General features: G+C 38.9%; 2 protein-coding genes across 13 annotated transcripts in view; one reads left to right on the top strand and one right to left on the bottom strand.

Moving 5' to 3' along the window:
* Window positions 1–9,873, bottom strand: part of zdhhc6 (zinc finger DHHC-type palmitoyltransferase 6) — a 42,852-nt gene extending 32,979 nt beyond the window's left edge. For 2 of the 4 annotated variants that reach the window (XM_041209657.1, XM_041209650.1), the window contains exons 1-4: window positions 9,348–9,677; window positions 8,548–9,070; window positions 7,103–7,194; window positions 2,853–3,012 (exon numbers count right to left, since the gene is read on the bottom strand). In XM_041209657.1, coding sequence (XP_041065591.1) covers window positions 2,853–3,012; window positions 7,103–7,194; window positions 8,548–8,805 — 510 coding nt within the window. In that variant the 5' untranslated portion in view covers window positions 8,806–9,070; window positions 9,348–9,677. Of the gene's footprint in view, window positions 1–2,852; window positions 3,013–7,102; window positions 7,195–8,547; window positions 9,071–9,170; window positions 9,678–9,750 lie in introns of those variants that run through there. The other 2 variants (XM_041209656.1, XM_041209655.1) reach the window with 2 other exon arrangements.
* The window catches only part of vti1a (vesicle transport through interaction with t-SNAREs 1A), a 364,307-nt gene continuing 360,001 nt past the window's right edge, over window positions 9,749–14,054 (top strand). For all 9 annotated transcript variants that reach the window (XR_005945653.1, XR_005945652.1, XM_041209662.1 and 6 more), the window contains exon 1: window positions 9,749–10,084. Coding sequence is in view for 7 of the 9 variants with exons in the window: in XM_041209662.1 (XP_041065596.1) it covers window positions 9,991–10,084 (94 nt within the window). In the remaining 2 variants the exon portion in view is untranslated. The remainder of the gene's footprint in view (window positions 10,085–14,054) is intronic.

Here is a 14,054-nt window from a genome sequence, read left to right as displayed (position 1 = left end):
GTGGTGAGTAACGATATAGGTGCAATAGATCATGGTGTGGAATCAGTTTGGATGGAAATAAGGAGAAAAAGTCATGGGTAGGAATCGTTTATAGGTCCCCGAAGAGTTGCCTCACTGTAGGACAAAGTATAAATCGGGAAATAATGGAGGCTTGTAAGAAGGGCGCTACAATTGTCATGGGTGATTTTAACCCACATACTGGCCACATCAGATTGGCAGGGGTAACATGGAAGACAAATTTGTAGAGTGCATCAGGGATTGTTTCTTAGAGCAATACATTGTAGAACCTATCCGGGAACAGGCTATTTCAGATCTAGTAATGTGTAATGAGGTAGGATTAATAAAAGATATCATAGTTAAGGACCTCTCGGGGGTCGCAGTCACAACATGGTAGAATTTCAAATTCAGTTTGAGGGCAAGCAACTCAGGTCTCAAATCAGTGTCAACTTAAATAAGGGCAATTACAGAGGTTTGAAGAAAGAGTTGTCTAAAGCAGACTGGGAAAAAAGTCTTAAAGGGAAGGTCAGTGGATGAGCAGTGGCAGACATTTAGGCAGATATTTCATAACATTCAGCAAAAATTTATCTCAGTCAAAAAGAGAGACTCGATGACAAGGATGAACCACCTGTGATTAACAAAGATGGTCAAGGAGAGTATCCAGTCAAACACTAAGGCATACAAAGTGGCGAAAACTAGTGATAGGCCAGAGGATTGGGATTTTTTTTTTTATTTATAAAAAAGGAACCAGCAGTGGATGACTAAAAAGTTAATAAAGAGGGAGAAAATTGGTTATGAAAGTAAATTGGCAAGAAATATAAAAAACAAACAGCAAGAACTCTATGGGTATATAAAAAAGTGGCTAAAGTGAACGTGGGACCCTTGGATGATGTGACTGGAGAATTGATAACAAGGAACAGGGGAATGGCAGATCATGTAAACCAATATTTTGCATTGGGCTTCACGGTGGAGGGCACTATAAACATCCCAAAGATATCAGATAAACAAGGAGCTAATGGAAGGAAAGATCTGTAACAGCCTCTATCACGAGGGACAAAGTATTTGACAAACTAATGGGGCTAAAGGCAGACAAGTCGCCAGGATCCGATAGACTGCATCCAAGGGTTTTAAAGGAAGTGGCTGTAGAGATAGTGGAGGCATCGGTCGAAATATTCAAGAACTCACTGGATTCCAGGAGGGTGCCAGCGGATTGGAAAACCGCTAATGTGACGCCCTATTCAAGAAGGGAGGGAGACAAAAAGCAGGAAACTATAGGCCAGTCAGCCAAACATCTGTCTTTGGGAAAATGCTAGAGTCCATTATTAAGGAAGAATTAGCAGGACATTTAGAAAAGCTTATTGCAATCAGAGTCAACATGGTTTTGTGAAAGGGAAATCATGTTAGACAATTTGCTAGAGTTCTTTGAGGATATAACAAGCAGAGTTGATAAAGGAAAGCTGGGAGATGTAGTATATTTGGATTTCCAGAAGACATTCGATAAGAGTCATTCGCTAAGGGGCCACATAAAAGTTTATTGCACAAGATAGGAGCTCATGGTATTGGGGGTAATGTATCAGCATGGATTGAGGATTGGTTAACACACAGAAGACAGAGAGTCGGGATTAATGGGTCTTTTTCAGGTTGGAAATAGCGGAATGCCACAAGGATCAGTCCCAGGGCCTCAATTATTTACTATATATATTAATGACTTGGAGGAGGGGGCAGAGTGTAATATATTCAAATTTGCTGATAATACAAAAAAATAGGTGGGAGGACATGTTGTGATGAGGACATAAGGAATCTGCAAAGGGATATAGATAAGTTGAGTGAATGGGCAAAAACTTGACAGGTGGAGTTTAATGTAGGAAAGTGTGAGGTCATGCATTTTGGTGGGAAGAATCAAAAGGCAGACTTTTATTTAAACGGAGAGACACTTCAAAAAAGTGCAGCAGAGAGGGATCTGGGTGTTCTTGTGCATGAAACACAAAAAGTTAGCATGCAGGCGCAGCAAGTAATTAAGAAGGCAAATAGAATTTTGGCCTGTATTGCTAGGGGGTTGGAATTTAAAAATAGGGAAGTCTTGTTACAACTGTACAGGCTGTTGGTGAGGCTGCACTTGGAGTACTGTGTACAGTTTTTGTCTCTGTATTTAAGAAAGGATATACTGGCACTGGAGGCAGTTCAAAAGAGATTCACTAGGCTGATTCATGGGATGAAGGGGTTGATTTATCAAGAATGGCTAAACAGGTTAAGCCTTTATTCATTAGAGTTTAGAAGAATGAGGGGTGATCTTATTGAAATGTACAAGATTCTGAGGGGGCTTGACAGGGTAGATGTTGAGAAGATGTTTCCACCAGTGGGGGAATCTTGAACTAGGGGACATAGTTTTAAATGAGTGTCCCCTTATTCTGTAACTGAGATACAAAGGAATTTCTTCTCTCAGAGGGTAGTGAATGCCTGGAATGTCTGGTAGTGGAGGCTAGGTCACTGAAAGTATTTAAAGAGGAGATAGATAGATTTTTGAAATAATCGGGGAGTTGCGGGCTATGAGGAGCTGGCACAAAAGACGAGTTGAGGCCTGGGCAGATCAGCCATGATCTTATTGAATAGCAGGGCAGGCTTGAAAGGCTGAATGGCCTACTCCTGTTCTTATTTCTTAAGTTCTTATAATGGCCAAATAAGTTGATATCAATGTACAAACAACTCCAAATAACAATTTTCTTCAAATCAACTGGTACATTGTATGTAAAACTGGTTACCATATTTGCGATTATCCCATCGGGGCCAACAATGCCATAATTATTACAGTGATACCATCCTGAAATCTACTTGAAGTAATGTCATGCATTACTTACCCTGTTAGAAAGCTGTGTGTACATGGTCATGATTAAAATCACAGAAGCATGAATACAACCCAATGGTGCTAACATCAGGAATGAGGTAAAGTAGCCATGGTTCAAATTACCACAACAATTATTGATCCATGGACAATGATGATCCATCTTCATCACACACCTGGAAGCAGGAGGAGAAATATTGGGACACCACAAGTGCATTTTTGTCAAACTAAAATACTTGTACAATCAGGAAAGGGAACATGGCCTATTTTCGCAGTCCACTAAAATACTTAAAAATAAGCTCATCTTTTTAAGCCTTTATAAAAGGCTAAGCTCACTTAAGACTCCTTGTTTTATATATGTTTTAGCCAAAGGCATAAATCCACATAAAAGCAAAATACTGCATATGCTGGAAATTTGAAACAAAAATAGAAAATGCTGGAAAAACTCAGCGGGTCCAGCAGCATCTGTGGAGAAAGAAACAGTTCCAAAGAAGAGTCATATTGGACACAAAACTTTAACTCTGTTTCTCTCTCCACAGATGCTGCCAAACCTGCTGAGTTTTTCCAGCATTTTCTGTCATTACACAAATCCATTTTTTTAATATAGAACAATTATGGACAAATTAGATATTACAAGGTGCGTAAAAGATATAAACCAAAAGCAATGAAGAATCCGGCATTTATTTTTAACAAAGTTACCAGATAATCCTTCCTAGATTAAAATATCTAGGTATTAAAAAATACAAGTAAAATAAAACACAAGGCGTCTTTCTTCATTATTATTTAGAAATAGCTGACAGTCTGAAGAGACTTGTTTCCATTGAACAATGGCAGTTAGTTTGAAATGCATGGTACATTTGACAGTGCAGTTTTACATTTATGGTGCATTCAATTCACTTAACACATGAATGGACATTATTCATACGGAACCAGGTCACTTGCCACAGTAAGAGACATGTGCAACCACTTCTAATCAGTGCTCAATATAAAAATTTGCATTCAAATGATCTGTTCAAGTTGGAAGAATGCCCTAAGGTAAATGGAAAATATTGATTCTGATCCAGACATAACATTAAGAGGGCTTACCAAAACCTAGTCAGAGGTAGGTTTTAAAGATCTGAAGGGAGATAGGAGAAGACATGCATTTATAGCACCATTCATGTCCTCAGGATGTCACAAAGCATTTCACACAATCTGTTTTTGTGATGTTCAATGAGGGATAAATATTGGTCAGGGCACCTGGGATAATTCCCCTGCTCTTCTTTGAAACAGTGCTGAGGCATCTTTGACATCCACCTTAGAAAGCAGTCAGGGCCTTGCTTTAGCTCACATCCATCAATACGGTTCTGGAACGCCAGCCTACATTTTGTGCTCACTGCCTACATTTAAATGCACAGGTGTAAACGCCAGAAGTTGCTATTTTATTTACCCTTTAATTACAGACAGTACTGATAGACCTCACCATTTTTTCTACTTAAAATCTGGGCCATTACTCAGAAATGACTCAGAAAATGAACCCATGCTACCAGGGCAGTTGGTTTCCCCTCAAATTTTATCTTTCAACTGTTCCCCTTGCTGCTGATTAAAGCTTGACCTGAAAGTGCAAGCTGACATTTGAGACATAAGGTGAATCCATTTGAGGGGTTTGTTGCCCCAAGAGTGGAGCTGAAGGAGCATGGCCGTGCTGTGAAGTGCGCACCTTCTTTTCTGGTCTGGTGTAAATGAAGACGGTCAGAGTCTGCAACACAGTGGGGAGTAACCCAGAGCTGCAGCAACTTACCAAGCTCACTTGCAAAATATTTTCCAGCCTCTGCAACCAAGAAGGACAAACAGCAAGAGCAAGGGAAAGTCATAACTGACATATTCCCTTACAACTCTCACTATCCTGACTTGGACATCTGCTACTGTTCCTTCATTGTCACCAAGTTAAAAATCTGTAATTCTCACAATGGTGTTAAGTAGGGCACACTCTCGCCACAAGAACTGTAGCAGATCAAGAAGGCTCACTGCAACTTTCCCAGGGCAACTAGGGATGTGCCAATAAATGACATCATTGCCAGCATCAGCCATCACCTGGAAACAAATATTTAAAAAAGGTATTTAAAGAAGTGGAACACCACAAGCCACTACGTTGAAGAGGAAAGAGTCATTAAACAAAGGATGGGAAAGTTAAGAAGCGACTGGTAACATGATCAAAATATTCCAGAGGAAACTTTTTAAAGTGGGGAAAAGTAATACATTATAGGAATTTCAGAAGAGAATTCTCACGAGCAAAGGTGAGATAGCTGACCACTGCCAATGGCAATAGAGTAGGAAGTGGGGAAAATTCACCACATATCTGAATTGGAAGAATATGAAGCACAAAATTAAGATACAGGACTAGAGGATGTTAGAGATGGGAATGGACAAAGTATTAGAGTTTGCAGGCAAGACGAGGAGTTTGAGGTACATGGATCGCCGGGCTTCAGTGGAGGTTCATGAAGACCTTGTGATAGGTGAGGACAGATCCTGGAAATAAATTGGAGCTGACTGTGTGAGGGACAGAGGATAAATTATTAATGAGCTGGTTACATTGGAAAAAGGTAAAAGTAGAACAATGACAGGACAATACAACAAAAGGTGGACCATGGAGTAGTGATTGTAACGTGTTCCCAGCAAAATCAAAGACCATAAAGAAATCAAGGATAGAATGGTAAACTGGTCACATAGGTCAAAGACAGCAAGGAGGAATAAAACACCAATACATTCTTAGATACATTATCAAAGCTCATGCTCCCCACAAGCTGCTATTATGATACATCAGAAATAAATTAGTAACATAAAATGCTATTCGTAAAAAATGTGAACGAAGTTGTAAGTTCAAAATAAAGATTACAAACTTAGACTGAGTTTGGCATAAAGAATAACTTCATTGTTAGAGTTATTGAGCTGGAAGTCAGTTTTTGATAGTAGTGCCATACTTGATGTAGTGCATTGGTCCTGCCCTAATATGGCTCGTCTAACATTCAATTCCACTGATTTCAATCAAACTGAATATCAAGCAATGTATTAAACTGGTGTTTTGCATTACCGACCAAACTGAATTTCTATCCCCCTGACTAAGTTGTTTGATTTATGAAGCAAAAGGCAGTAAACATTGATTTAACTGGATTAATTAGATTCAAAACAGAACCAACAAAAGCTGGCAACTGGAAAGCCATTTTTGCTTCTACAGACTGTCATGTTCAATGCTAAGTTACCATCATTACTCCTCCAAAAACGAATGCAGAACACCTCATTTTAATTTCTGAATGGCAAGATATACTTTGAGGAAAAAATAGGTTGTTAGTTATTAAAACAAAAAGAGATTAGTACGTTGGGAAGTTTTCCCTTCACAGTAGGAAGAACAGTCCAACAATTCACACCCAAGCCTTTCCTAGACATGTTCCCACTCGTTCTGCAAAATTTCTCCACAATAGAAATCATTCATTAATTACAAATTTAGGATGGGTGTGAAAGGAGAGAGGGGAAAAAGATAACATTAAAATATGTTTTAATAGAATGCCTTTAAATGGGACTATATAGCTTTATATAGATGCCACATCATGAACTGCAAAATGACACTAAGCATTCCATGTAAAGGTCTCGAAAGAGTGTAATCTTCAGATTGTTAAAGCTATTTAAACCATTTCAGCCAGATTCAATTGTTGAAACCGTTCAATGAATTCATGAATGTTATAATGGGATTAACAATTGTTACCACCATACAGTTTTGTAGATTTATCATCAGTCAGCTCCAATTTATTTGTAGATTTATCATCCAGCAATATATAAACTAATTCAATTAAACTGGGGAAAGGAAAAAACTCAGAAAACTGAAGTGGTCTGAATAAAAACTAGCTGCAAGTTCACAATAGGCAAGTCAAGATCTAAACAGACAAGCTAATTTAGACAAAAAGTCCACTCGAGCGTTTCCTTTGCAGGTGCTGACTTTCTGCACAGTACATTTGTCATTTCAGATTGCAACGTCCTTTCTTTTTATGTGTTTATTAGTTTGAATGCATCACACCGCATAACTTTGAGGTGCCAATCTGGAGTTATTAAAGAGTGTTTTTAAACTGTATTTTTTTAAGAACATGAAAAAAAGTTATAGAAATTGAAACAGCAACAGAAATGGTATTGGCAAAAGATGTGAATGGCTCTCTTGAAAGAGTTTAAAATATTGCATTACTGTACAAAATTTTATTCCACTGTTGTGCTTTCCTATGTAAACTGGCCCAGCCATACCTGTTACATTTACGACAATGGTGGGAGCGGGGTGCCTTGTAACCTTGACAGATTCTGCAGTCCTGAAGATACATTGTATCCTGAGGGTTTTCCTTGAACAGAACAAGTTGATAATTACAATAATTGTCCTTGCATTCCAGTTCAAGAAAAAAAAATGGGTTAATAACAAAAGGAAGAAGAATGAATGAGATATATTTACTGGGCTATTAATTCCATGCATCACCAGAAAGTGTTATTTTTAGGTAAAAGTAGGGCATACAAATGTACAGCATACTTTATTAACAGCGCCTGCTCAAGCTTCTGGACACTGCAACTGAGGACATGAAATGCATAACAGGTGAAATGCATCAATATTAATCCAAAAAAAAAAATGCACAGGCCTAGGAAGACAATGGCACACTGAAAGTTATTTTCCATACTCTCAGTTCATCACATGAATTATATTTAAACAAGTCAATCTACTCCCCTTTTCAGTTGGATTTTGTAGGATGGTGCTGTGGAAAAATGAAGGTTTGAAATTTTTTTCCATTTGGGAAACCTCAGTGTATAATTCTAGATACTTGTGCTATATTAATCTCTATTTTTAGGGTGAAATTCTTCTTTCCTCCATTGTCGATCTTTCCCCTCGTTGGTCTCTCTTGCTAACATAATGTTCAGATGAGAGTGAATAGCCTCCTAGGCAGTTGCTAAATGCTACTGCAGTTCACCCTATAACATTCACTCATTTTGGGGGAAACTCTATTCAATCCCCAAGGCACTGAACTAAGCACGAGGGAGGTTGAGCTGCACAGTATGTGCATGCGCCAACATGCCAGTCTCAGCTGGGATATATCACATTAATTGGGAGGTTACGATATGAAATATTTGACAGGGCTGTCACTATTTTGCTCCAGAAACCCTGATTTTCAACAGCATCAGAAACTGCTGTTGCTATTTAAGCCATTGCCTGTGATTTGTGAGCAGCTAGCCACAACAGAAAAACTTGAGAGGCTGGGGAGAAAGAATAAAAGATCAGGAAGGTTCACTAATTCTTCATTCAGACATTTTTAAACAGATACAATGTCAGTAATTACATTCTTCAGGTGCCCCATTACCAAGATGGCCTCAATTGTTTCAGGCAAGCATACTACACAGTAACAAGCAAAGATGTCTAATGCATTAAGCAGGTTTGGTGACTGTCACAAAAACAAAACAGCAGATATATTGTGATGGTATATAACCAAGAAGCTAACATTCAAAATGCACGCTCAAATAATCTTGATTTCTATTCTACACATATAGAACTCACACCCAGAGAGCTAGAATTACATTTGTTATAGAAATATTTGCACTAATTATTCATTATGGCTCATTACAACAAGATCTAAATAGCCATAGTAAATTAAACTATTTTGTGAAACTTTTTTTAAAGAAAAGGAATTTTAAAAAAGTTCCATTCGTCTTACCGGTTTCCATCCAATCGGGACATAGCCAGGGCCAACGAACATTGCATTAAAGTAATTGTAAAGTATAAGAACAGTCCAGTTTATCAATAAAATGAAGTTTATGCTTCCACCAGGAGTATCAAGCGGCCAATACCAAAGTACTGAGTCTATTATAGCCATTGAGGAACATATTGTAATCACGGATAGGGCTATAATTGGCCCCCAGTGACAAATTCTTTTCAATTCATGAAGATTTTCAAATCTGATAAATGAACACATTGTCTTCGATTGAATACTCTTCAGTTAACATGCAGCAACCAACATAACGCAGGTGATGTGATTAACGGAGTTGGGAGTCAGGCAATGAATAATTCTTGCATTCAGAACAAAAACAGTTCAATTTTGGTGAATAAATAGCATGAGCTTCGAACAAATTCCGTCGACTACAATTTTCACCTCCAGCAAACTCCTCGTGGTCTTATTTTAGATACAGTGCTTCTCGTATGAGTTTGTAGCTTCTGACGCGGTGTCCTCAAACGACATCCTAGAGGGATACAAAGAGTCAAATACGTTTAGAGTTTTTCAAGTCAAAGAAAGCAAAACTGATTTACTCAAATAATCATGCCCCTGACTTTGTAAATTACTTTCGCGAGAGAGAAGGGAGCGATGGGGGTGGAGAGAAAACAGAACTGCGAGAGGACCAACTCCAGGATTTCGCTGCTCTCATCTGGAACTGGCAGCCAGGAGGGTGCGGCAAGGGATAACCCCAAGCCCGAGTGCCAGAGAGCCCGAGAAACAGGGGCTGCTAAACATTAACTCGCCTTCCATCCAGATCCCAAAGCTGCAGCATAACTTCCTCCTTCCGTCTGGCTGCATTGGTGCCCCGGAAGCACACTGTCTCTTTGAGAATGGCTGTGGAGAAAGAGACTGGGGGAGATTAAAAATGTTCAGACTGAGGGCATTGACTGCCCGGGACTCAGCCTGCCTGGCCCGCGGGAGGGGGGCGGTAACCACGGGCCAGACTTTACAAGAGCCAATTAACTCCAGCCCTCTCCCTCTCCTCTCTCGGACACAGAGAGGGGGAAGAAATTGTCTGAAGTTTTTATTTTGTTTTCCACTCCAGAGCCGCCAGCCATCGCTTCAAACCCCCCCACCATCCCGCGCCGCGCCCGGGGTGCCACTTCCGCCGGTGCCACCCACAACTCCCTCCCCCACCTAGCTTACATTTTATTATCCAGGAAAACTGAGGGGAGGATTTTTCTGCTTTCCACCATCGTCGACCCATTTTCCCTGCCCCCTTTCCCTTCCCGTTCACAATCGCCGCACCGACAGTTGTTTATCCTCCACCTCCTCCCTCCGGAGGAAGTAAATCTCTCGCTGGGCAGTTCAAGGGGGAGGGATTTTCCGGACGGCCGGGCGGAAGAAGCGGCGGCTGCTCCACTTTGACCGTCAATTGCACAGAAAATGTCCTCGGATTTCGAGGTTTACGAGCAGGATTTCGGAACCCTGACAGCAGAGATCACCAATAAAGTGGGGAGGATACCGAAATTATCTGGAGGTAAGGGGATGGGGTGGTGAGTTACTGCGCAGCTGGAAAATACTTTTAATGTTGACACTTTTGACCGGTGGCAGAGAGAGCTGAGGGGTGACTGAACTGAGTCATTCAGGGTTCGCTTTTTTAACGTTTAGGCTGAGTTTAAAAATGTAATATCTAAGTGCCCCATTTGAAAGATCTTTTAAGAAGTGATCCTACAGTTCAAAGCCATTTGACTATTTAGAAGCAGAAGTCTGTTTAACTATCCATGCTTTAAGTAAGGTTGATTTGAAAGGGAACGTATTCATTATTCATAAGCAATTAGTGTTGAACGAAATGGAGTAAAGCTGGTTGTATTTGTACAGCCGCTCAATGTGTGTTGCTAGGAATACCTAATTGTCGAAACAGACCATCACAATAAAACCGCAACTTGGTCAGCAGTCATTCATGGCCACTTTCGAGCAGAAATTACAAGATAATGATCAGAAATGGAAACCTGATTATTTTTCCACTCCTTAACCCGTCGTTTCTGAGGACATTTTAGTATCTAACTATTGCCAATTACCTTCTAATAGACCAAACCTGGATCTTGTTAATCTGTATGGTTCAGTACCATGTCAGTTTGTTTGTTACCCACCAAGCCATCTTGCTTGTCCTTTTTTAATTGAAGATGCTGATTATCAAAATGAAAGAGGGAATGAAAAGTAACATTGCAACTATCAGTCAACTTAAACAGAATAAGTGTTTGTATAATAAAAGTAAAAATGGCTTGTCGTGAGCAATGTATTAATGGAATAATGCAATACAGTGATGTGTAAATCAAGACATCGTCTAATTACTTTGTGACTTCTGTAGTCATTTATTAGATTTCAACTTCTTAACCATACAACACCTGTTGAATCTTATACTATTGTGTTTGGAAATTGTAGAATTTTATTTACAGATTTTTTTCTAGTTATATCTATTGTATCTCATTAGAAATATAGGAAGTCAAAATGTACAAGTCTAAATCTATATGCTGCTCATTATTTTCCCAATACTCATGGTAAAATAGCTGGAGCTCACAATGTGTATGTAGAACTTACCACGCTCCTTTACTTTCGTGTCCAGTGGTGATCCTTTACATGAACAATCTTATGTTGATACATTATAAATAGTGACATAAACATTAAATTGGCATTTGAGTAGAAAGCGTAGTTTAATAAATACCTACTTAAGGGTAAGATGCAGACCATTAAGGATAGATGCATGATCAAGTATTCTAGAGAAAATAGTTGTTGCTGTGTTGTGACAATGGATCACTTATGTTAGAATGTAACTGGTAAAGATGGTTTGTAAAGTTCGGTTAATGTTCTGAAGTGTTGTTTGATTAACATGTGATCTTATCTTTCACTTATAACTGTTTGCCTTCCTCAGGAGATTGAGCAGGTTGGTTTGATAAGGTAACTGCAGGGAATCGGCTCGATTATTCAAATAACCTTTTAGCTTTCCATAATTTATGATCCTGTATGAGGCAGTTAAACCTGTTTATTTTGATAGTATGTAGCAAAGTGTGTTTCATGTTATTACTGGTTAACTGTTGTCATGAGTTGTCAGGTTTAGTCAGCTTTCATATCTTACTGCATTTATTTTGTTTTTAGCTTGGAACAGCAGAAAACTTGTTTTTAAAAAAAATACTATTTTTAAAAAAAGGTCATACGATCTATAAATTCAGCTGCATCTTTCTGGTGAGACAGTTTTCAAATACATTGCTAGAATGGAACTGAGCCATACACAGAAGCTGAGCCTTATGATCAGGGATGGAATAAAGGTGCTACAGTTGATCTTGGGATCCCTTTGAGAGAGAGAGAGAGAGAGAGAGAGAGAGAAAGACCTGTTATTTACTAGAGTAAGAAGGAAGAAATGTCTGTATAGCCTAGCAAATGCAGATATAAATGCAATGGAAAGATACAATAAGGTAATTCCTGTTATTTACTAGGGGTAGAGAGAGAAAAAGACCTGTTATTTAGTGGAGTAGAGAGGGAGAAAAGTCTTTTTCTCGCTCCTTGTCTCTCTCTCTCTACCTATCTCTACCCCTAATAACTAACAAGGCTTACCTTGTCCTCTCTTTCTATTGCACTTACATCTGCATTTGCTAGACTATACACCATTACTGGCATCTACAACATGATGTGTTACCAAGCACCAGTCCTTCCCTTAATTTTTTGTTACCTGCAGAGACTGTCCCCTCTGGGACACTCTCTTGTTTATCATCTTGACATTTGGATCTGGTATTTTGCAAAGCAGCAGCTATTTATTTACCTCTTCCCACTCTTATCCATGACCTAAAATAACATTCTTTTGTGAGGCAGAAATGTATTTATATTCCCCAATCTACTATATGAAATTTAGAGACCTCTTTAAAAAAAATCAGTTTTGAACCACTTTATGTTCTTGATGTTTCTGGGTTGGTGGATTAGCAAAGAAATGAGTTAACTTTTCAAATGCATGAATTCTACACCTGTTTTTTTGGATTCTGAGATGCATGCATGATGACTTTGCATGCAGTGTACATTATAACATCAACATCAACAAGCATTGACTTTCAGCTCCAAATTCTGTAGATGGGTTGGGATCACTTGAAGGTGTTGGTCATACTATTTCAGGCCTTCGTCCTTTTACAAAATTCTCTTACAGCTTGATGCTTGGATGAAGCAGCTGAGAGCACAACCAAAGTGTGATATAAAAGCCACCATCAATTGAAGTGTGATAACTAAATAGATGATGAGTGCATGAGATAATAGAAATGAAGAATGATGCAGCACACAAAGAAACCATTTGGCCCATTGTGCGTCAACTCTTTGGGAAAGCTATCACTTAATCCCAATCCACTGCTGTTTTCCCATATGTTCCTTCAAATATTTATCCAATTCTGTTTTGAAAGTTATCACTGAATCTGATTCCACCATGACTCAGGCAATGCATTCCGGCTCACCATAGCTTTATTATCTTAAAAATGTTTCTTCATGTTGCCTCTGGTTCTTTTGCCAATCACTTCAAGTCTGTGTCCTCAGTTTACCTATCTTTCTGTCACTGGAAGCCTTTTCTCCTTCTCTCTTCCATCAAAGCCATTCATGATTTTGAACACCTCAATCAAAGTTAACCTATTCTGTTCTAAGAAGAATAGCCCCAGTTTCTCCAGTCCCTCCATGTAACTAAAGCCCCTCATCCCCATTGTAGTAAGTCTCTTCTGCACCCTCTTCAAAGTCTTGACATCCATCCTAAAGTTTGGTATGCTCAGAATTCAACACACTGCTTCAGCTGGCTCTTACCAATGTTTTATAAATGTTTAGCATAACTTCCTTTCTTTACTGACAAGAGCAAATGCAGATTGGCTAACATCCTGACCAAATGTTCTTCTCTGTCAGCACCTCAGCACCCTTCTTATGTCCACTTCCGCTATGACTTTTCTGTCTTTGACACCCTGCGTTCTTCCAAAAAAGCTCAAAATAACCTTCTGGAACCTTAATTCATATTTGTGGACGACATGCAACCATCTGTTTGGAACATTTAGCAAATTGAAATGTTCATTTGAACTTATTCCTTTGCTATGTAATCTTCAACTATATGAATTCTTGCTTCTTAAAGCATACAGTTAGTTCAATAAAACTTTGTGACTATTCCAGTGGCAAGTACTTTTAAAGCACCAAATTTCTCTTGTTGAAGCTACTAAAACTGCACTTTTCATTTATGAAAGTGATTGAAAATATTGCTTTTTATCAGTTAAGTAACTTAACCTTACTGAAATTCAAAAGTAGTTTTTGGCTAGCCATGAAATAATATTGTGCTTAGGTTTATGCTCAGTTCCTCAGCTTGTTCTCCTTCCTCTTCCTTCAAAGAGATACTTTACTTAAAGTCTCCTGAGTGCAGACTTCAAAATGATTAATGCAAGCTTCTCCAATCCCTAAGAAAGATGGTTTTATTTGCTGCTGTAGAATTTGTAGAATGTTTAGTT

This window comes from Carcharodon carcharias, chromosome 17 (genome assembly GCF_017639515.1).
Source record: "Carcharodon carcharias isolate sCarCar2 chromosome 17, sCarCar2.pri, whole genome shotgun sequence".
NCBI lineage: Eukaryota > Metazoa > Chordata > Chondrichthyes > Lamniformes > Lamnidae > Carcharodon > Carcharodon carcharias.
Note: the sequence above shows the minus strand (reverse complement) of the source record. Positions and strands in the feature narration are given on the sequence as shown.